This window comes from Canis aureus, chromosome 8 (genome assembly GCF_053574225.1).
Source record: "Canis aureus isolate CA01 chromosome 8, VMU_Caureus_v.1.0, whole genome shotgun sequence".
Classification (NCBI taxonomy): Eukaryota; Metazoa; Chordata; class Mammalia; order Carnivora; family Canidae; genus Canis; species Canis aureus.
Window position 1 is genome coordinate 35,343,202 of NC_135618.1, and position 23,608 is coordinate 35,366,809.

The 23,608-nt window shown below is 42.4% G+C and overlaps 1 protein-coding gene across 1 annotated transcript; it reads right to left on the bottom strand.

Annotated features, from left to right (window-relative positions):
* Positions 1 to 3,901: 3,901 nt before the first annotated feature.
* On the bottom strand, positions 3,902 to 15,959 carry GNAT2 (G protein subunit alpha transducin 2). The gene is made up of 8 exons (XM_077905774.1): positions 15,781 to 15,959; positions 14,088 to 14,130; positions 13,655 to 13,796; positions 12,802 to 12,959; positions 10,761 to 10,889; positions 10,425 to 10,554; positions 8,448 to 8,601; positions 3,902 to 7,902 (listed from the first exon to the last, which is right to left on the bottom strand). Exons 1-8 carry the CDS (start codon positions 15,896 to 15,898, stop codon positions 7,712 to 7,714), a joined length of 1,065 nt encoding a protein of 354 aa, XP_077761900.1. The 5' UTR covers positions 15,899 to 15,959; the 3' UTR covers positions 3,902 to 7,711.
* Positions 15,960 to 23,608: the final 7,649 nt, after the last annotated feature.

Here is a 23,608-nt window from a genome sequence, read left to right on the forward strand (position 1 = left end):
GCAAGCCACAGCAGTTCAGTGCCTTTATTGGAATTTTTATTCTTTTTTGGGAAAGTATAACTATGTAGATGGTATAACTGTTATTATCTAAACAGTTCTTTTTTTTTTAGGGTTGGGAAAATTGGATCTAAAAATGATCAGCTCCAATTGGTGATTAACTTATGCACACATAAGTTGATAGTTCCTGTTCACTTTGAATATATCTTTTCCTACTGTATCCTGTGATAGAAGATCATCTGGAAATGAGAACTAGTGGAATATTGTTTTAACCATAGTCTTTATATAGTCAGGGCTAATAGGATGGTGTTTTGATAATCCAAAATAACAATCTAAGTTAATTATACTTTGAAATGTACTTTGTAATTTCATTTGAATACATCTGTCTGATATGTTCATTTTTTAGTTTTTAATGTTAATGAAAAATAGTTCTCCACTATTCTGCCTTTATACCATTTACCTTTGTTCTATATTTACATGAAGATCACCCTCTACCCTACAGTCCATATAACTTATTTAAATGCACAGTCTTTGAGGATACAGGAACACAATTCAAGCCAGTGGTTTTCAAATATGCCTTAAGTCAAAATCATCAGGATCCATCTCAGCGATTAACTCTTGGCTGGTGGGCTAGTGATCTATAATTTTTAAAAAGTGATTCTGGTTATCGGCTTTGCAAATCATTGTTGTATTTTGAAATAAAAGATGTTTTCTAATAGGAGAGTCAGCGTGCAGGGGTGAAGAAACGTGTACTAGCCTGGAGAAAAAGGATTGATATTTGTAATCAAAGAAATTAAAACTTGCCTTGTGTGTTTTCTGTGGAGAATGCTGGAGGTTTGTGATGGACCACATTTCAGTATTCATGTGGCCAGGCTCTGGACCATCTAAGAAACCAGCATATATAAGAAAATTAAATTTTAATGAATAAAGAACAGTAAATAGACCCCAGCATGAAGGACTGCAGCAATAGCTTTATTTTGTTGACAGTCACATCCACCTGATTAAAATCTTGGGCCGTAAAAAAATACCATTCATTAGGCTAAAGGTAAAGAGGAAGTATTCTTAATAGCCAGTCTTCCTCAACTATGCATATAAGTTCAAGACTTGTAACAGATTTCACCTCCTGGTATGAAAATTCCAAGGACTTTTACAGTTATTCTTATATAGTGGATTTTGGGGTGACGTTTCATTTTGGATAGTTTGAATTCTAAATCTTTAGTTCAGTGTATCATTTTATTATTATTTCCAGTAATGGATTGTTATTTTTTACAAGGTGCTGCATTCTAAGAATAGATGGACCAAATTTAAAAAAAACTATCTTCTTGCCTTGTTTCTTACTCTTATGTGTTCTTCTATTTGTGTTTTATTACATGCACATTTTAGAGCATTTAAAAATAACTGCTGGTTCTTCTAATTTATTTGCCCACCTTATATTCTTATATCCTGGCCACTGTTCTCTGATTTGTAGCTGTGACTCTATTTGGACATTGCTTGCCTAGCCTGACTAGTTACTTCATATATATATATACACATTTGTTTAGCATAGTTCTGGAGTGTCCTTTTGCAGAGCTAGTTGCTGTATTGGCTGCTACATATAAGGTAAAGTTAGTCTTTCAGTCCAATTAAAAACATCCCTTTGGTTGATCTTTTTCCCTTTCCAGAGGTTCAAAAAACCAATCTTCTACTCATTTAAACATACCTAGCAAAGCACAAATTTTCTTCATTCTTACTGCTTGTGAAATCTTTCATATCTTATACCGATTTTAAGAACAAAGTAACTTCAGTTTCCCAGTACTACTAGGTCATCTTTGTGTTCTTCATGCTTCATAGTACAAGCCAGAGTTCTCACCTGGACCAGTCATGGCTCTCCACATAGCTGTATTGTCATCTAAGCACAAGAGAACACCAGGCTGCATTGAGGCCTGAAATTGAAAGTTAGCTTTACTGTCATCTATCAGGAAGTAAAAGGTGTAGGTGAGGCACTGGGGAACAGACTTCCTGGATGGTCAAGATCTTTGTTCCTTTACCTTTGGTTAGTTTTTAACTATCCTCCCCCCATTTCCTCATAACTTATATGAGTTACCTCTGCTAGGAGAACATACTCCAGAAAAGTTAGGACAGGACAGTTTTTTTTCTGATACTGTGTCAGGCTTACCTACCTGGCTTGACTGAAGTTTTCTTAGGAATGAGAGAGAATACAGTAGGTTATAATAACAGCAGAGACCTGAGGTGCAAGATTAACATGTATAGATCCCCTGGCTAAACTGTACTAAATGGAGGTGTTGAAGACAGATCCTGGGAACATGTATTTTAGATAAATTCCCTATGTGGTTCTGATGAAGCCAACCTGGGCCAACATTTGCAGATGACTGAATAGGACCTAGTGTTAAAAATCAACACAAATAGGGGCACCTGGGTGGCTCAGTCTTAAGTGTCTGACTCTTGGTTTCAGCTCAGGTCATGGTCTCAGGGTCCAGAGATTGAGCCCTTCTCAGTCTGCCTGAGATTCTCTCACCCCCTTTGCTCCTCCCACTCATACTCCCCCCCCCTTAATAAATAAATGAAAATAAATAAATAAATAAATCTTTGAGAGAAAAAAGATCAACACAGACATGTAACCATAAAGTCACTAGTGAATGAGGCATATTTTATTTACCAATAAAGAAGAAGCATCTTTTGTATGTGACCTTAGAGTGCCTTTCACCAAAAAAATTAGTATGAGAACTGTCTAGTCAAAGAACATTCCTACACTTCTGATACAGAGTATTTAGTTTTTATATAAATTAAGACAAAACAAGAAACTTAGAGTTTCCAAACATTTGGTTCATTTGTGTTACTGCATTTATTCAGTGAAAATTGAAAGATACATCAAAGTAAAGATAAAATCCTGTGACAGAGGTCTAACTATATATATGTAATAATATGAATATTCATTTACAGTTGGTGGGTAAAGAGCAGACTGGGAAGTCTTTTTGAGAAAAGGCTGGGGAAGGGGTATGGAAGGCAAATGAGGAGTTGAATAGAAAAATCTTTGTGTGCTCTCTGCTAATGTTTTCCTGAAATTTAGTGGGAATCAACAAGGTAGTAGCAGAAATAATCCAGTACTAGTAAATACGCTGTTGGGATACACCATCTCAATGTTTTAGCATCCAGATTTAAGATCTTTGACAGATGGAATATTAAATTCTGTACAATGTGGTTTATCTATCTCCTATTCTCTACTACCTGGCTCTTGCCCCCATATTCCTTTGGATTATCCAAATATTTTTTACGTAGAGGCTGGTTTAAAAAAAAAAAAAAATGCAAGAGTGATTCCTAGCAGATATAACAAAACACGAGAAATTACCCGTTCTTTTTAACTCTTCGTCTTTGCTCATGGGGTATAAAGGTCCTGAGACCTTTTAGAATCTTATGGAGAGCTAGTTGTCACACCTTGTTCTCGTCTTTTCCTTGCTTCCAAACAGCTATGAAATCTTTTTCTTCTAAAATCCTCATCTGTTACCTAGAGGTGCACTAAATTATTCCTTCCAGCTATGATGTGCTTTGGTTCTGATCCAATTGAAATAACATTTAAAAGTGCTTTGTAGATATCCTTTATGATACTCAAGATTATACTTTACAGCAAAACAAGTCATCTTTTAAGATAATACCAGGAGATGTATTCATCGTAGGGGGCTGTGTTCTCAGCATCACTTTTCCCATACTCATTTTGAACACCTGAAATGAAGTTTAACTATAAGTGGCTCTAAATTTTGTCAAGCTGGGTGAAAAGAAAGGTCTTTGCTTTGTTTTGTGTTTAAATCCAGTTATTTCTGTTCATACCAGTGCTTACTTTCTCGTTTGACCAAAAGGCAGAAACTTTCCCTTCTGCAGTCTGCACTTCGTCTGTTTGACCTCACAGAAATGTCCTCATCCTTTTACCTAGCAGGAACACCAGTGGCTGTGGCACACTTGCAGTCTCTGGGCCAACACTGAAGTCCTACTGGAATCTGTGCTCCGGGGGCTGTGCCGGGTAGAGAGGGCAGTGGGAGGTAAGAGCTCTTCACCCTTCACCACCTTCTCCACCCAGCATGGCCGGCACACTATGGTCTACGGCACATCTCCAATTATAGAGTGGGTTTTGAATGCTGTTATTTTTTACCTTGGGGATTGGGCTACCCTGATTTGGACTATTTGGGGTACATGTAAGTGAAATTTTTATCCAAGTAGGAACTGTTACAAGTAAATGTCTTTTATATTGCTTTTAAGACTAAATTTTTTTTGCTGCTTTTATCAACAGAACATAAAAGCACATTTCCAATTATATTGTATTTCTCCACTATTTTTTTTATTGTAGTAAACCATACATAACATACACTTTACCATCTTAATAATTTTTTAGTACATAGTTCAGTGGTCTGAAGTATATTCACATTGTGGCACAGCCGTCACCCACCATCTATCTCCAGAACTTTTTTTCACCTTTCCAAACTGAAACTCTACCCATTAAACACTAACTCCCCATTCCGCCTCTTCCCGGTCCTGATAACCATCACTCTACTTTGTCTTTATAAATTTGACTACTGTGATATGATACCTCATTTAAGTAGAATCATACAATATTTGTCCTTTTGTGTTAATCATACTGTACTTTTGTAAAAAAAAGAATAATTGTCACCAGATTCACAAGTGTAACATAATTCACATCTGGCGTACTGTCATCAGTGTCTAATGTACTGTAAGGGAACTGCATTCAGATCTCTGCCCTCTGAAGATATGAACAGAAAATTAATTACACCTTCAACAAACAAACTTAAAGCTTATGTTTTTGTTTTATGCTAAATTCACATTCAAATTTGAGACTGATTTGTATTCATTTTGGAGATAATACTGTTAAATATCTATGATTTAGAGATGGCATAATTTAAAAACAAGAATTTGGGAATGGGAGGAGCTTAGGGAAATGAGAAAATTGACTTGGACTTTATATAGTATATGGTGGACTTAAAGTAGCATGGTGCATATATAGAACACTGGTGTGCGATTTGGAAGACCTGTTTTGGAGTTCTAATTCTCCTACTTTCTAGCAGTTTGATATTGATTTTTTTTTTAAGATTTTATTTATTTATTCATGAGAGACACACACACACACACAGCAGAGGCAGAGACACAGGGAGAGGGAGAAGCAGGCTCCATGCAGGGAGCCCGATGTGGGACTCAATCCCAGGACTCCAGGATCACACCCTGGGCTGAAGGCAGCACTAAACCGCTGAGCCACCTGGGCTGCCCTCTAGTAGTTTGATCTTGACGAAGACATTCCACCTCCGTGGGCCTCAGTTTCTTACCTATAAATTGCTAGTGAATAGTCCAGCGTCTGAACTATTTTAAAATTCCTTTGAGTTTTATCATTCTAAGAATTCAGATTATGGTTCATGAAAATAGGGTTGAACTGCTTCTTAACCTACCTTGTTACAAAAAAGAATTTCTGATGATGCATAAGATTGACACTATAGTATAAATTTAAAATAAAACAAAAGCACAAAATAAAAGAGTGAGTAGAATGCCAGAAGACCAGGTCCACTTGCTGACTGTTTTTGTGCTAGGATTGTAAGGCTGGTTCTATATGAACATCCATAACCAAGAAGCCTGGGATGGGCTTTTATATTTTGGCCTATCACCAAGTCCTGCCTGGAGTCAAAGATCAAGGAAAAGATAATGAAAAAAGCAAACAATCTGGTACAATTTGTGGGGAGGTTGGGTTATCCTATTAGAAGATGGAATAAGTGGATACGTTAGTTTTGGGGCCTGAACAGACAAGATCTTAGCTATAGTGAGGATTCTTAACCTGGGGCTTTCGGGCTCCAAAGATAAAGCTGTATTCCTGTATGTTGGTTTCCCTTGTAATTCTCTGAATTTTATTTTATGCATTTTTAAATATTCTGAGAAGAGGTCCATAGGTTTTGTCAGACTGTTAGAGGGATCCATGATAAAAAAAGAATTATAACCCCTGTATAGTGAGTTAAACAAGCAGGTTAGTGGTAATTGGAATATGCCATTTAGAATGTAGTCCCTGAACAGCTCTTGGATGCATGAAATCTTGCCCAGGTTTTTTCTTTGGTGAAGATTTTTAATGAGCAGTAGTCAGAGTACTTTCCCTTATTTCTCTGGTAATTCTCTCAAGTTGATTTCTTTTCATGGAATCACAAAGACTATTAAATGAATCCAATTTTAACAGCTGCAAATTTGTTCTTAAGTGTATTTCAAGCTCATATGGCTCTCTAGTATCAATATTGCTAGTAGCAGCCTAAGTGTGAATGTGCGTTTCTGGCAAAGAACAGATTTTCATTTTAATTGACACTTTCTTTTAAATACTAAATCTTGGATGCCACGAGGTTTCCTCATAGTAGTTGTAAGTGCTAAATCTGTACTTGACTTCACCACTTCCTGTCAAGATAAATGGAAGCTTCTTTTCCCCTCAGAGTAGTTAAAAGAAATAATTTTTACTTGTTGTCTGTATGGGGGAGATGTTGTTTTCAGCCAGGCTTCCCATGGATTCAACTGCAAAGATTTTTAGTGCCTAAAGCAAGATCAGCTGCCTTTTTTGTTCTGAAACATGTAGCAGTTAAAATGCAAATTTTAGCTTTGCTTATTCTAAATTCTGTGATTGAGGGGTACCTGGCTGGCTCAGTTGGTAGAGCATGCAGCTCTCGATCTCGGGGTTGTGAGTTTGAGTCCCATGTTAAGTGTAGAGATTGCTTAAATAAATACACTTAACAACAACAACAAAAAAATTCTGTGATTGAGAAGTGGTAGCAATAAAATCATTAATACTCCAAGTGAAAGTGTGTTGAAATCTTTAAGTTTATTCAGAAAGTGTCATATATCTGAAGGGTACCTGAGTGGCTCAGTCTATTAAGTGTCTGACTCTTGATCTCAGCTCAGGTCTGGATCTCAGGGTCATGAGTTCAAGCCCCACACTGGGCTCCATGCATGGCATGGAGCCTACTTAAAAAAAAAAAAAAGTGCCTTATATACCTGATACAGTTACTTACAGAGATAAATTAGGAAACTCAGTCTTTATGGCAATTGTGGGGGCAAAGCGATAGTCTGCTTAATAAAGATGATCAGTTTTGGATGTGTACCTTAGAAATTAACATAAACTCACATCTCCTATCCAGTGATTCAGATCTCTGAGCTAAGGTTTGTTAGTAAAAAACAGTGGTAGATTTACTGAGGTCTTGTTTTTAATTGTTTTCTTTTGCAGAACGTAGGGAAGGTTTGTGGCTTTCTTTAGGATAGTTCATCTAAAAACTTAGTCTTGAATTTCATAAATGGCTGCTTTTATATAGGATTTCTTTCTGTGACTCTAACCACACAGCTTTTATGTTCCTTCCCTTCAGTTTATGTTTGTGATCATTAGAGTAACCCTGTGAAGTAGTAGAGAAGTTATCTTCATTTATAGATGAGTGACTCAAGGCTCAGAGAAATGAAATATTTATACCTTTTAGTAAGTTATACTGGGTCTTTGACTTCTGGCCTTGTGTTCTTTAAACTGCACTAGCTATCCCACTCTGAAAAGAATGTATGGGACACAGTTGCAATCATGTAGAAGTCCATCTCTAAGGGAGAATGGAATCTTTCTTCTGCCATGGTATGCTGACCTATGATTTTTCTGCTTGAAATTAGCCAGATTCCAAGCCTGTTTATGGAATGTTTACAAGAGGAGTGATGAGGATTAGAAGAGCCCGCAGTCCTTGAGATTTTCTTTGATGATAATATCTGTAACTGCATCAAATACAAATTTGACGTTCTGTGTGTCTGTAGCACAGGTCATGTGACTGTAGATTTCTTTGACATCTTTTCGCATGTTGAGGTCAAGGAACTGACTCTTGATGTAATTCCCTGCATCTTCAAAAGAGTTGTTTCCTGGTTTTCCAGAAAAAATAGTGAAGAAGTGGGATAAATTAACCCTTCTTAGCTACGTACTTACTTTTTGGGTGACCACTTTGACCCTCAAAATGTTTTGGACAGCTGCAGTTCGGGGCCTGTTTTTGGAGGGAGGATCCTCTCCTCTTTTGCACTCCAGTGTTTATCACTTGAGTTGAACGACAAAATTGAGGAGAGGGATCTTTGTGTCCCCACCCTTGATTTCTGGTAGATATCCTTTGAACAGTCAGTGGCTCTCCTGCATCTGACATCTGTTCTGTTCCAGGGGCATCTGAATTTAAACCTATGACCAAATACCCAGGTTTCTCAGATTAGACATCCAAGTATCACTTGGACATCACAAAGCTCATAAGAGGAACTGAGTATTAAGGGATAAGGGATCATCAACCCAGCCAAGCAAAGGAGTTATACACTTAGTACTTCTTAAAGACAGGTTCCTTTATGTATCTTTGGTATAGGAAATGAGGCAATCACCAGTCATTACCAAGCAAGCATTACCATTGTCTCCAGGGCTTGAGACTTACCATCATACTCTGGAAAACAAATGCTGAGATGGACTTTCTTGATTTTTTCCTCAAAGAGGTCCTTCTTGTTGAGAAAGAGGACAATAGAAGTGGCGGCAAAGAACTTGTGGTTACATATGCTGTTGAAGAGGTGCAATGACTCATGCATACGATTCTAGTAGGAGGAAACACCATTAGAGATTTCAGACTGAGCAAACAGGGTAGTGTCTACTTCCTGTTCTTCTCCTTGGAGAGATTAGTGCTCTGAATGTAAGAGGGATGTTGGGGAACAGCTTATCTCCTTTTGGTGGGTGGGATAGAACCAAAGAGATACAGCTGCTCTTCTAATCCTCTTTCTGTCATTGGGACAGATAACTGAGCTTTTCTGAATTTCAGTTTCCCTATCTCTTAGTGTTATTATGGAAGTTCAATGAGATCAAGTATGTAGTGTCCATGACAGTGGTTGGCATATAGGTGTACAGTAACTGTTATGCTGATCTTAGGCTGCTGGGGTACTGTGAGGGACTTCGACATCTGTAAGTCCTGCTGATACAGGGTTGAAACTAGGCCTGAGTTATCATGTCCCCATTTGTGTCTCCAGGATGATTTTGATAGGCTTCTGTTAAAGAGTCCTGGATCTCAGTTTGGGCAGGAACATAATAGGGACTATTGCCTTGGTGTCAAATGGTAAGGGCCAGAGAATTTCTCAGTGCCGCACCACAAGTACTTCTGCCTTATTTCCTCATGTGATTGGAACTTTGAGTGAGTGAGGAGTGGTGCTGTGTATCTGAGAGTCTAGGTGTTGCCAAGTGCCCCAGACCAGCCTATTTTCAAGGAGCAGGCCTTGAGGGATCCCTGGGTGGCACAGCAGTTTGGCGCCTGCCTTTGGCCCAGGGCGCGATCCTGGAGACCCGGGATCGAATCCCACATCGGGCTCCCGGTGCATGGAGCCTGCTTCTCCCTCTGCCTGTGTCTCTGCCTCTCTCTCTTTCTCTCTCTGTGACTATCATAAATAAATAAATAAATTTTAAAAAAATTAAAAAAAAAAAGGAGCAGGCCTTGAGGGTTTGAAGTATTCTGTTAGTTGACTTGTGCTCAATCTTTTCATCTAATGAAGAAAGAAATCAACTTTTTGTGGCTTTTGTCATTGCTAATACTCCTGCAGAACCCCTTAAAACCTCGTAGACTTTGGGGTTAAAGACAGAAGAGATCTTGAAAAAATCAAATTTGGCTAGAAGATATTCTTAGAGCTCTAATGTGAACTTGAACTACCAGGGAGAAGGGAGAACTGAAGCAAGAGATGGGAGTGTAGTAGCTTTGTTTGATGTGGGTGAGCTGTGGGCCTCCATTAGCATTTTTCCATGCCTGATACCCTGTCTCAAACTCCAAAGGTAATTGGCTAGGCTGACACTTGGCATGCAGATTAAGCTCTGCAGGCTCAAGAGACTCAGTCTCAGGTAGTCTTCCAGCTGCCAATTTAAGTGGCATGTGAGAAATCTGGTTTGCCAGTTTCTCCTTAGTCCTGTTGACAGTACATATTTAGGCTTCCAAGTGAGGTTAGTCCAACCCCTCTATCCTGTTGCACAAAGATACACATCATACGTTATTTTTCTGCTCTATCATTTTCACCTCCTATCCTTTATTTCCGTAGGCAGCCTGAGAAAGTCCTAAGTGTAACTCCTGTGCTTTGCGAATCCAGTTGTGTTTCCTTGTCCCCTTAATACTCAGTTCCTCTTGTAAGCTCTGTGATGTCCAAGTTATTCTTGGATGTCTAAATCTGAGACCAAGCTCACTCTCAGTAAATTTGGAGCTCTAAAGTGCTAACCTGGAACCTATAAAGGAGTTTTTTCTAGAATTACTGCCTGAGACGTTGATTTGTGTGCTAGAGGACTGCTAGACTGTCTTGAAAGCAGCCAAGTTGAAGAATTGGTGACATAAAGCTTAGAGGAAGGATCACGGGGGAGCTCTCAAAAGTTGCTTGGTACAAAGGCCACTTACTACTTCGTCGTCTTCCACTAGCACCATATCATAGGCGCTGAGGGCTGCACAGAAAATGATGCAAGTGACTCCCTCAAAGCAGTGTATCCACTTCTTTCTCTCTGATCTTTGCCCTCCCACGTCAAACATCCTGAGGGAAAAAACAGCACATGCTCTAGAGAGGTGGCTACTTTGGGGCCATTTGGCAGTGAGATGGGAAAGGAGGAGAAATAGGATAGTCATTCAGATTGGGCTTTAGTGAAGGCCAGGAAGCATGCCCTTGCCCTTTTTTGGTATCTGAGGTGTCCCCAGGAGCCAAGTGTGTATCTGCAGTTCCCTAGGGAACTGTGTACTCACCTGAAATTCAAGTCTTTGACAGAAAACTTGGTCTCAATGATGCCTGTTGTTTTGACTCTGGATCGAAGCACATCTTGCTCATTAGGGAGGTAGTCAGGGGCTGTAATCCGGTCTAATTGGTTCAGGTAGCTAGAGAAGAGAGCTTGGAATTGATGACATTAAACTTTCCACAGCCACTGCCAAGAAAGGTAGAGGGTCTTACCCAAAGCTACACAACTAACTTGGTGATAGAATCAAGACTAGAATCCATATTGTTAAACCTAGGGTTCTTCCCTTCAGATCCCCTTGTGTCCTTACAAAAGGGAGTGTGGGATGGGCTGAGAGGCATGGGGTTCTAGCCCATATAAGTCAACTCAGGTAAATTTTCCTTAAGTTTTGCATGACTACAAGGTTTTCTAGACCCTCAGTGAGATTTGGTGGTTTAAATGGGTGCCAAAAGTTCCGTGAAGACCTAAGAATAGACTAAAAGACATCAGAGACATTAAGAGGTGTCAATTGGTGCAATGTATCAACATAATTTATATCCTGAATCAAGTTGGGGAGCAAACATTTGAGATAACTGGGGAAACTTAAATTAGCACTTGCTTGGATATTTGATGATATTAAGGAATTATTAAATATTCAGGTGTGATGATTATGTTACAGTTTTTTTTTTTTAAACGGGCCTCTTTTTTTTTTTTTTTTTTTTGAGATGCATAATGAAATTTTTAGGCTGTAATGAGAGGATATCTGGGACTTCGTTCAAAATAATCCAGTGGGAGATGAAAGTACAATGAAACAAGCATGGCCATGAATTGTTAACCGTTGAAGCCAGGTGATTCACTATATTCTGCTTTCATATATGTTTGACAGTTACCATAAAAAATTTTAAAAAGACAGGAAGGCAGATATGAAGTGAGATGACAGAAAAAGGGAAGGAAAACTGACAAGTGCCTACTGTATGTCAGGCATTTGCACCTTTAAATGGTCATTTAACCTCATACACTTTCCTAATTTCATATCCCGTTTTACAGATGAAGGAAAATTCAGAACAGTTAAATGACTTGTCCAAGGTCAAGAGGCAATGTGATACATTGTAAAAAGCCTTCAGCTTAGTGGTCAAATAGAACTGGATTCAAATCCAGCTGCTGCCATCTATCAATATGACTTAGGGCAAATTAATTAATCTCTCTGAACCTCAGTTTTTCATCTATAAATGGGACTAATAATTACTGTATCTCAAAGGTTACTGTGCAGACCAAATGAGATGGTGTACCTAGTGCACCTGGTGGTGCCTTGGCCTTGGTGAGTAGTGCTCTGTGGGTGGTAGATGATCACTGTACTACAGAATTAGGTGACAGAAGAGGGGTTGAATCCAAGTCTGTTTGACTGCAAAGTTCCTGCCCATCTAGGATAGAGACCACGTTGTTAGAGGTAGACTTGACGTGCATCTGTGTACCTTATCATTTTGGAACCAGCCTTGCAAAGTTGCTTCTTTTCAATCCCCTGACCGACTTCCTTTCATTTGCCCTGAAAATGTCTGTCCCGTGCCCTGGCCCCCTGACATGAGATGCTGTGGGTGAAGGAGGCTTTAGTTTCTGGTTAGTGGCCTAAGTAGAGCCTAGATTACCAGCTAGAAAATTCCACCCTGGAAAGGCCATCACGAATCATGCACCTCCTGGGAGAACATGTGGCAGGACTGCAGGTCGGTCTTCGCATTCATGGTTCTAAAGGACAGGCTATGTGTATGAATTAATGAAGAGGACAGCAGTCTGACGGCTACTAAACAGAGCACCTTTGATTGAATTTTGGGGGTCTTCAGCTCTGTAGGCTGCAGTGAGCCAGCGTAAAGCAATACAGAGTGTGACAGCTATGGCAGTGTCCATCTAAGGGCATCACATTCAAAGCATAGTAGAACACTGCTCAAGCCTAAACAGGAGTCCAGGCTGAATTCAGTCCTTGGGACTCCAGCTTTCAGTGCCTGAAATTTTAGGCTGGGTGTGATTTCTCTTGAAAATCCTGGTTGCTTACGCCTCATCCCACCCCTTCCCCAGAGTCTTACTAAGATGCTGAATCATTGAGCTGGTACTCTGCAGCTCGGTCGAAGCAGGCTTGCACCCCACCATCCTTCCACAACTTCCCGATGACCTCCACCAGCTCGGGAGGCATGGTGCCTTCCTCAATAGAGTCAGCCAGGTTGTTGAGCTGTCGCCCAGAATCCTGTAAGGCAAAGACCTGGCTGAGAACTGCACAGGAGTAATGGCTTTCCAGGAGACTCCTGGGACTACTGCTGAAAGGAACGCATTTTGCATTGCTACTGAAGCCTAAGATGGAGATGCTAAGAAAACACTGATAATTTTGAATGTGCTTCGGGTATATAGAAGGTGGTAATTTATCCAGTCCTGGGATGCTTAGGGGAAAACAGAGGTTCCAGGGGCTTCCTCTTTGGTGTTTCTACCTTCCAGCCTTCGTCTAAAAGGGTACTGCCACCTTAGTGGGTCTTCCGCTACAGTAAGGTTGGAATTTAAAAACCAGATTGACCATGAAATAGACAACATGGGAGACAGGAAACCACCTTTGGTCTCTCTGTGGTTCCAATTTAGGAAAAGGCCAATACTGGAACTAGGGATTTAGCTTGTAAAAGTTCCATGGCCAGGGTAGGGAGCCCAAGGAGAGCAATTTAAATGGTAAAATAAGACAAAAAGGCAGAGGAAGCTGAAAGCAGATTTTTGTAATTTGTTGTAAGGTAGGGATTGCACACTTTTCCAGAACTGAAGTAAAAACTGGAAGCTCAGTAGGTGGGATTTAGTTACATGAAACTTTTTTTGGCCCATGTTTCCTCATAGCTTGTTGGCTGCTGTTTCTTCTCATTAGCTTTTCCTCCCACACTTAACCACATACTGTTAACCACCTACCGCACAGCTTGGTTCAGCATAGTCAATACCCAGTGTGGACATGGCCCGGATGATAGCCAGAATGGACTGCAGCACATTCCCATAGATAATGGCCTTATACTCCAGGCACTCCTCTGGTGAATAGCCATCCTGATGGATGATCCTGCAAGGAGTAGACACCCAGCCCTTAAGTGGACCTGAATAACCAGACCTAAGGGATTGGGAATCTGGAAGGATTTAAAGGGTCATGAGAACCCAATTTCTATGCCTATGGCTGTCCCAAAGTGAAGAGTGAGGAGAAAAGGGCATATAGATGAGGGACATTGGAGATCAGGTTCTTTATATCCTTTACATCTGGGTTCCTTGAGGCCGAAGAGCCCTTCATCCTCCATGCTTCTATGGGCTCTTCTGACTTCACCCTACCTCAGTCCTCTGGGGCTTTTTTCCTACTCACTTCATCTGTTTGACGATAGTGCTCTTTCCTGACTCACCAGCACCTGCAGGGAGAAATGCTTATGCTTCAGATTTCCACCAGTTCTCCCCAACCCTCCAGTAGACGGCCTGTAAGAAGTCCAAGCTAGAACTTGTTTGGGAGCCTTGTTAGGGGAGAACACATAGGGTTGATTGCTGCCCTCAATTTCTGACCACCTTGAGCTCAGGCCATTCAGTATGGATTTAGAGCAGAGTTTCTCAGCCTCGGGACTGTTGACATTTTGGGCTGGGCAATTCTTTTTTGTGGGGGACTGTCCTGTGAATCGTAGGGTGTTTAGCAAGCATTCCCGGCCTCTGGAGGCTAGCAGCACTCTTCCCTTCCAGTTGTGACAACTAAAAACGTCTCTAGACATTTCCCAGTGTCCCAAGGAGGTGCAGGGAGTGATGGCAAAATTTCATTGAGAACCACTGATAGATTCAAGGGAATTCCTTTAATACCTTTCTTCTATTTTTACTCAGGAGAGTGATCTTGGGGCAGTATTGCAGATTTCACTGAAATATTATTTTTTTATCATCTTGCTTTTTCCTTTATTGGCTAAAATGCCCTACCATCCTCTCATTCACACTCCGCTCCCCCTCCATATGCCCTTCAACCCTCTCCCCCTGTCTGCACTGCCCTGATACGTTAACCCCCTCCCACTTAACCTGTGCTTGCTTTTTCCCTCTAAGCTGCTTATCCTGTATGTGGAAGAAAGCTGCTTAGGCTTAAAAGATCTCTCTTTTAAGAGATGGCCTTGCCATCTCTTTCCCCTTCTGTAGGTTCTTGGGCTCCTTGGAGTCTGGTTCCAGCTTATAGTGGTATGCTCACAGATCAGCTGGGGAAGAGGAGGTGCAATGGGTTCAAAATAGCCGAGCCAGCTAATCTGCTGCTGCACAGACCCCACCTGCTCCAACTTGCCTACCTCTGTACTACCATTGGAGTTTTTACCTCTAAGCCAGGTGTCCCAAACTCTTCATTGTCTTGGTTCTATTTACAGCTGTGACCACTTACTCTGACCAATAGAAGTGTTTTTCTTTTTTCAGCACAGACCTGTGATCTGCTTAGGAGCTCATCATGTTGATGGACCTCCCATCTGGCAGGGGCTCTGAGGGCAACTACTCAACAGAAAGCCAGGAAAGGACCGCCGTAAAGACTCCATTCCTCCTCCCTCAGGCTCCTTAGCTCTAAAATGTATATGAATTGTGTACTGGAAGCAAAGAGAAGGAACCAGTTTGCTTGGCACGAAGCAGTGGGCCTGTCCCTGGGACTACATGGCACTGATTATATGGTAGGACTTCTGAGTCCTTGACTCAGAGCTCTGACTGGAGATTCGGTAACTGTCTGCAAGCCTAGGGTTCACGGTATTTGCCAAGCTGTGAATTGTTAGGTTTGGTTAGATTTAGAGATGGATAGGTCTGCCCCAGCCCTTGCACTAATTCTGGTTCAAGGAAGAGCAGAACAATTCCAGGGTAGTTTTGGCATTCTGCACCTCTTTGGGGTGGCTGTGCTCAGCCCTAGAGCCCTGATTCCCTAGACCAAGACCCGATGGGGAAAGGAAAAATGACCTGCCATCCCTCCCCTCTCCATGGGTGGGCTAAGACCCACCTACCATCCAGGATAAGCAGGAAGGAGCAGTACCTTCTCCTTCTCTGGCTCATCTTCCCATCTTGCTCACCCAGCAATAGCAGCTTGACAGTCTTGGCTTCCTTGTCAGCATCCTCCTGCAGCTTCTTTTCTAACTCCTTGGACCTCTTGGCCAGTTCTTTGTCCTCAGCACTGACTCCACTCCCCATCTTTTTGCTGTCTCCTCCTCAGCTGTTTCTTCTGGCCCTTAAGCTTCTTCTCTAGAGCTTCCTGTCTGTGAGATGGAAGATAAGGAAAAAATAAAATGGGATGAGTATCCCTTTTGTAGTCCTCCTAAAAAGCTGGTCTATAGGGGCCTCGGTGAGGAAGCAGGCTCTAGGTTCTTATACCCTGCCTGTCTTGGCCGAGACTCCCTATCCAGCTGGAGATCTACTTAGTCTAGGGATTGTAGCCTTTATATCTAGCAATGTGACGGAGCAAAGCCAATTAAGAGCTCAGTATGACAAAGGGCAGAGACTTGTATTTATGTAACTAGGAAAATGATCTTCTGGATTCTCACACAGGAGGATAGGATGCGGGAAACTGAAGCTCTCTGGAATGAGATCACAGTTGACCCATCCTTTTGAGGGGCTGATCCCCTAAAAATCCCTTCCTGGGATTCACTTGCATCTTAGCACTAGAGATTAAAGACATAAATGCAGGAAGCTCTGCCCATCCTGAGATTCCAGATTTTAGGGTCTTGGTTTCAAGGGCTTCAAGGCATCAGAGCACCCTCTCCATCATACCAGGCTGGTTCTGGCAAAGGTGGTTTTGTTAAAGGTGGTGCCCTATCTGGAAAGATTATAAATGTTTCCTCCAGTGACTGCTGCACCAGGAAGCTCTTATCATCCTTTCTCTTGGCTCATCTCTTTGTATGTGCTTCTTCTGTTAATAGCACTTATAACTTCATACTGTACTTTGCTTTACAAATGGGTTTCCCCCAGGGTGAATTCCTCCCCCTGCGGGTCTGGGACCAAATCTGATTCATCTTTGAATGCTTCAGACCTTGTAGTTTGTTAGTGAACCATCAGTAAAGGTTTGGTGACTAAATGAAGGAAAAGGGGTATGTGTACAGAGAATGGGGCTGCGTCCCCTTAATCCACTAAAGCCACCTAAAGGCCCAATTTCAGTTGGTGAGTGAACTTCTGCTGGCATTTAGAGTGGGGATCTATGTTGCCTCATATAACAAACTGCTTCCTTGGGAACTTGGACTCTGGCTTTGCAAACGTCGGGATGGCCCTCGCTCTGGTCCTCATCCCAGCTGCCCCTTCCTGGGGAGAAATGCTAGAGTGCAGTCCAGCAGTTGCCTCTCAGACCTATCGAAGACTCTCTCCATTGGTCGTATTTCTCTATACCAGTTATTTCAGTTTAATTAAATGAGTTGTTGGTGGAGCCTCCTCAGAAGAAGACATTTCAGAACTTTGCTACCCAAAATGTGACACAAAATGGTCTTGGCCCAGCACAGATCAACTAGGAACTTCTTAGAAATGCAAGATCTTAAGCCTTAACCTAGACCTTCTGATTCAGAACCTGTGTTGTAACAGGATTGCAGGTGACTCTAAGGATGTTAACATTTGCAAAGTGCTTCTCTAGAAAGTAGAGGGAACTGTTTTTTACTCAAACCTGCCTAATTGTGAGGATCACCTGAGATGCTGATTTCTGTGTGTCATAAAATCTTCAATATCACTGATTGGAAGATCACTCAGATTTCAAAGATACTAAGATACCCTGTATATTTTTAAAGAGGTGTGTTTTAGGGCAGCCCGGGTGCCTCAGCGGTTTAGTGCCGCCTGCAGCCCAGGGCGTGATCCTGGAGACCCAGGATCGAGTCCCATGTTGGGCTCCCTGCAGGGAGCCTGCTTCTCCCTCTGCCTCTCTCTCTCTCTCTCTCTCTCTGTCTCTCATGAATAAATAAATAAAAATCTTTAAAAAAAATGAGGTGTGTTTTAGAAATACTATGTTCCGGTAATGGTGCTAATTTCAGAGACTGAGAAGCTATTTTAAGCCAATATAGGTGATTATCATCATGTGGCAAGTTTGAAAAAAGAAAAGATCTTGAATAGTGGTTCTCAACTTTTGGTGTAACTTGGAATTTACCTAGGGAGCTTTAAAAAGCCTACTGATCTAATTGGTCTGGAATATAGTCTGGACATGAAGATAGCCAAATTTCCCCAGGTGATTCTAATGTGTATCCAAAGACTTGAGGATTTAACTTGAGTTCGAAGGGTTTAATGTGCTCCTTTCCTTTTCGAGTAGAAATGTGCTGCAGTGGCCCATATACACTCGGATGGAGAAAGGGGGCAGTAGCACCTGGATCTCCTACCTTCTAGGTGGCCTGAGCCACTGCTGAGCATCTTCTTCCTTCCACCACCTTTCAGTTGCATATCTGAGTATCTGGCTGAGAACCTCTGGGCTTGGAGCCCAGCCTCTCAGGGCTGATGGAGAAATAGGTAGCCACCAAGGTGCCTTCCATAGTGATCATGTTTTTCCCAATCAGAACTTGGCAAGTGCTTCTCGACTTAAGAGAAAACAGGAGAGTGTCTTTGAAATTGTGACTGTCTTGGAATCTTCGTTATAAAGTTTGAGTAATCATACCTCCCCAGCCCTGCCCTAGCCTACCCACAATATTGGTAGCCTACACGCAGGCCAGAGCTATGCCGAAGCTGCCTCTGTTCAGAGCAGGGGACTGCCAGGAACTGCTAGACAAGTTATGTGGCTCCTCTCAGTTCATTCTCACACTAACTTCAAGGTAACTACTCTGTCCCCAGTTTACAGACCAGATAACTTGAGACTTGAGGGTTCAGAAATTTGTTCGAGGTCATGTAGTATAATAAGCAGACAAGTCAGGTGATCTTTCTCTCACCTGGACATAAGCAGCCAGTAAAGAATACTTGGACAAAAAAAGTCAAATGCATGACCTTGCTAACAGTAGCCCTTGCGTTGTTAAAGGAACCACTAACTTGTTCCACACACGGGGAAAATGTTCAAGCTGTTCCTTTTTTTTTTTTTTTTTTTAAGATTTTATTTGTTTATTCATGAGAGATACAGAATGAGAGGTGGGGGGCAGAGACACAGGCAGAGGGAGAAGCAGGCTCCATGCAGGGAGCCCGATGCGGGACTCGATGCGGAACTCGATCCCAGGACTCCAGGATCATGCCCTGGGCCGAAGGCAGGCGCTAAACCGCTAAGCCACCCAGGGATCCCAAGCTGTTCCTTTTTCAGCCACCACCTCTGCAAGCTTCAGGGCTGCTTCTACTTGTTTCCTAGTTTGCTGGGCTCCCCCTCCCACTACTAAAGCTGAGTAAGGGAGCTCCTGACCCTCGCCTGGCCCCTAAGTGTGCTGACCCATCTTGACACCAGTGACCTCTTGCCTTCCATCTTCAACTCCTGTGCTTTTCCTGAGCTGTTGTACCTTGTTACTGCATTTGAGTTCCTGGTGGAATAGGGAAGACATGTAGGTCCTGTTCCCATTTAGCAGCTCAGAAAGATGATCCTCCCACTAAGAAACAGGTTAGTATCAGAATCAGCTAGAGCTCAGGAATCCTGATAGCCAAATCAGGTTGACAGAAGACTCACCATTTCCCAACAAATTTGGTCCTGCCTGCCTAGCTGAGGGGAGATCTCAGGATCTGTTCTCCCCTCAGTGCTGGAGACTGTGGGTAACGCCTCATGCCTCATCCCGGCTGCAGTGGGGGTGAAATGAATGAGGAACTGCCTTCAGGACCTTCCAGTGCAAAGGAAGAGGAGGGGCAAATTCACAGAGAATGTTTAATTAAAGGAACACTGTGCTGGAGAATTCTGAGCTGTTTAGAACCTAACCTCCACCCCTGGTAGAAAAGACAATTACACACACATTTAACTGTCAGACTGAAAAATTCTGTAGAAGAAAGGAGGGAGCGACTAAAATGAACAGACTTTCAACAGAGAAGCAGAACAACAATAGAAACGGGGGTAAGGCATTTTGGGGAGAGGAAAGCCCGAGAGAAGGCTTGGAGGCCCGAGGCGCAAACTGTGCTCAGGGAAGACTGAGAAACGGGATGCGGGATGCAGCCGAGCCCCGGGGAGAGGACAGCAAATGCATTGAGGCTAGCCAGCCAGGGCCTCGGTGGCGGCGTGGCTAAAACCATTTGAAGACATAAGTACAGGTGGATACAGCTGCGTGTGACTAGACAGTTGGCGGATAGGTCGGGGGTGACGGGGCGGCTGCTTGGAAGAGCTGAGGCACGGGAGCTGGGCAGTGTGGTTCCAGAAGGATCTAGGCATAGGGGATGCTTTGGGAAACTTGTGGCCGAGGATCTGGGTGAGGCTGCCGGCCTTCCCTCCCCAGTCCGGTGTGGGCAGAGTAGTCTGGCCCAGGGGGGGAGGCTGACCTCAGCGTGGGCTGCAGGCCAGAGGCTAATAGAAGCAAGCGTTCTTCAGAGAATTAAGGAGCACACTTGACTGGGGCCCTGGGGTTCAGGGAGGGCCATTTAAGGAACCATCTGGTGAATATGGTAGGAGGAGAGGAAGCTGTGTTTAGAGCTAGGGAAGATCCCAGAGGCTCAAAGAAAACATTTAGAACCCAACATGAAAGACGCTGGAGGCCAAGGGGGATGACTCACTCTTTCATTTCCCAAACTGTTCTACTCGACAGTGAACCCCACTGAGATTTTTTTGCTGGTGTTGTGTAGGTGGGGAGATCGATGCGTAGCTGTTGTAATCAGGACACACTTCCTAGCAGGGAGGGTGTACCAAGTGGCCTGAAATAGGGGAGGGTTACTGGGTGGAGGGTGTGTTGCAGATGGGACTAGGGAGGAGCTTGAAGGGACTTGTGAACCGGTTTGCCTGGGTAAGGTGGAGGGCAGGGATCGCCACCTATGGGCTGGTTAGGTATGTAGGTCTGAATGGGGGAATCCTAATGAGACTTGGCTCAGTGCTTAAATACCACCCCTTAAAACTATGTCAAAATTTGCATTTTGTCGGGACGCAGATGACATTCTACATGGTTACCTACTGCCTGATTTTTAATTTTCTGTTATTCATTGTTGAGAGCCCAATGGCTTCAAAACTCCTAAAGATCCCAAGACTGATTTAATTTGGGGTTAAGACCTAGGAGAGTCTGTTGGGGGTGGGGGGTGGAGCCTATTACAGATGTTTTATTTTTTTTTTCTATTCTCTTGATTATAAAAGTAATGGATATGATTGTAGGCAATTTTTAAAATGCAGATAAGTATAAAGAAGGAAATAAATATAATTCCCAATTCTGGGCCACCTGGGTGGCTCAGTGGGTTAAGTGACTGCCTTCAACTCAGGTCATGATCCCAGGGTCCTGGGATTGAGCCCCACATCAGGCTTCCTGCACAATGAGCAGCCTGCTTCTCCCTCTCCATTGTTTGTGGTCTCTCGAGTGTGTGTGCGTGCTCTCTCTCTCTCTCTCTCCAATAAATAAATAAAATCTTTAGAAAAAATAATTCTCAGGCAGCCCCCGTGGCGCAGCGGTTTAGCGCCGCCTGCAGCCCAGGGCGTGATCCTGGAGGCTCTGGATCGAGTCCCACGTGGGGCTTTCCATATGATGCCTGCTTCTCCCTCTGCCTGTGTCTTTGCCTCTCTCCCTCGGTCTCTATGAATAAATAAATTAAAATCTTTAAAAAAAAATAATAAGGGACGCCTGGGTGGCTCAGCGGTTAAGCTTCTGCCTTCAGCCTAGGGTGTGATCCTGGAGACCCAGGTTCGAGTCCCACATCGGGCTTCCTGCATGGAGCCTGCTTCTCCCTCTGCCTATGTCTCTGTCTCTCTTTCTGTGTGTCTCTCATGAATGAATAAATAAATAAATAAAATCTTTTTAAAAAAATAAAATAATAATGATTCTCAATTCTACCACCCACAGATAATCATTTGTAAACTTTTTGGTGTGTTTGTTTTCTATGCATATATGTCACATATTTAGGCCCATACTGTATGTACAGATTTTTACATTCATTTTTTTAAACCCAACTTTACATTGTAAACATTTCCACCTCATGAAATTCTCCAAGAACAATTTTTAATGGTTGTATTTCATTGCATGCATATGACAAAATTTAAACATCCTCCTATTGTTGGACCTTTGTTTCCAGTCTTTCTATGTGATAAACATTGCAGTAATGAACAAATTTGTGCATATTTTTCTGGCAGCTCTTTTTAGCAGAACAGTTTCCTGAAAGTGGAATTACGGGATCAAATAATAAGAACTTTTTAAAGACTCTTGATTAGTTATGAAGCAAATGGCTTTCAGAAAGATTATGTCGCTGTTGGTGTCCAACAGTAGTGTATGTGTCCCATCTCACCGCACTCTTGCCTGCATTAGGATTTTTTTCCCTTTAATCTTTGCTAATTTGATGGGTAAACATGGTCTCTGACTGGTTTTATTGCTTCTTTGTGAGGTGAACTCCTCCACCCCCATGTGTATGGAGGCCATGGTTTTTTGAGTTTGCCCAGAGCTGAGGAACAGAGATCAATAGAGGTGACACCAGATACGCATGGATCATTGGGTTCAGGGTCCAGAATCCAGCTTGGGGAAAGGTGGGGGAGGCAGAGTTTGGGGAGGAATCTGGCTGTGGGGGTGGTGAGAACTGGGAGGAACTGGACAAACAGCATTAGTACAACTGGGTGTGGGGGACAAAAGGCTCCCACAAGGTGGAGGAATAGAAAAAAGATTAATTGCTGTTAATACACTTAATTATGTTCAGGGAAGTCTTAGGGCTCCCCTGCAAGTTCCCTTTAGGTAGGATTCACTGTCACCTGGAAATGGGGGTGCTGCCTGGGTGGGGTGTCTACAGTCTCCCCAAACAGCCCAGCTCCACTTCTTTATAAGTGCTAGGAGGATCATCACCACGGGAGGCTGTCAGCAGGGAACCAAGGCCAAGGTCATAGCAAGAATAAGACACAGATATTAACTGAGTAGTAACTACAGGCCGGGCACTGTTCTAAGCACTTACATTTAAATTTTTATTTAAATTTGATTAACATATAATGTGTTACTGGTTTCAGAGGTATATAATCATCAGTCTTATATAACACCTAGTGCTCATTATAGTCAGGCCTCCTTAAAGCCCATCACACAGTTACCCCAATCACCCCACACCCCCACCCCTCCAGCAGCCCTCAGTTTGTTTCCTCTGATTAAGAGTCTCTTATCTCTTATCGTTTGTCTCCCTCTCTGATTTCATCTTCTTTTATTTTTTCCTCTTTTCCCCGTGATCCTGCTTTATTTATTAAATTCCACATGAGTGCGATCATATGATAATTATCTTTCTCTGATTGACTTATTTTGCTTAGCATGATATCCTCTAGTTCCAGCCACTTTATTGGGAATGGGCAAGATTTCTTTTTTCTTTTCTTTTTTTTTTTTTTTTGCTGAGTAATATTCCATTGTGTATATATATGTATCACATGTTCTTTATCCATTCATCTGTTGATGGAGATCTGGGCTCTTTCCATAGTTAGCTATTGAGAACATTGCTGCTATAAACATTGGGGTGCAGGTGCCCCTTCGGATCACTATATTTGTATCCTTGGGGTAGATACCCAGTAAGCACTAGACTTACATGAACTCATTTGTCTTAACGAACACCATACAAAGCAGGGTCTCTTACAGTCATTTTCCAAAAGAGATAGAGCACAGAGTCCAGTTAACTTTCCCAAGTCAATCACAAAGTAGGCGGAGTACGGAATTGAACCCAGGCATTCTGGGTATAGAGTCTAAGCTTTTAACCAATAAATACATTAGTAAATGCGGGAAGGGGAGCCAGAGTACAGGGCACACCCTGCTATCAGCTCCCGCCGGAAGAAAACAGGAACTAGAGTGAGAATGCCAGGGTAGGATTTCTAAAAGTGAATGAATCTTGCGACAATTCTAGTTC

Excerpts from the sequence above, each read along its gene's own strand:
- GNAT2 (XM_077905774.1), bottom strand. The coding sequence starts at position 15,898 with ATGGGGAGTGGAGTCAGTGCTGAGGACAAAGAACTGGCCAAGAGGTCC. Across the intron at positions 10,555-10,760 it reads GTCAAAGACTTGAATTTCAG|GATGTTTGACGTGGGAGGGC; the intron begins GTGAGTACACAG and ends TTTTTCCCTCAG. Across the intron at positions 7,903-8,447 it reads TTGTTTTCCAGAGTATGATG|GAAACAACTCTTTTGAAGAT; the intron begins GTAAGTCTCAAG and ends CTGGAAAACCAG.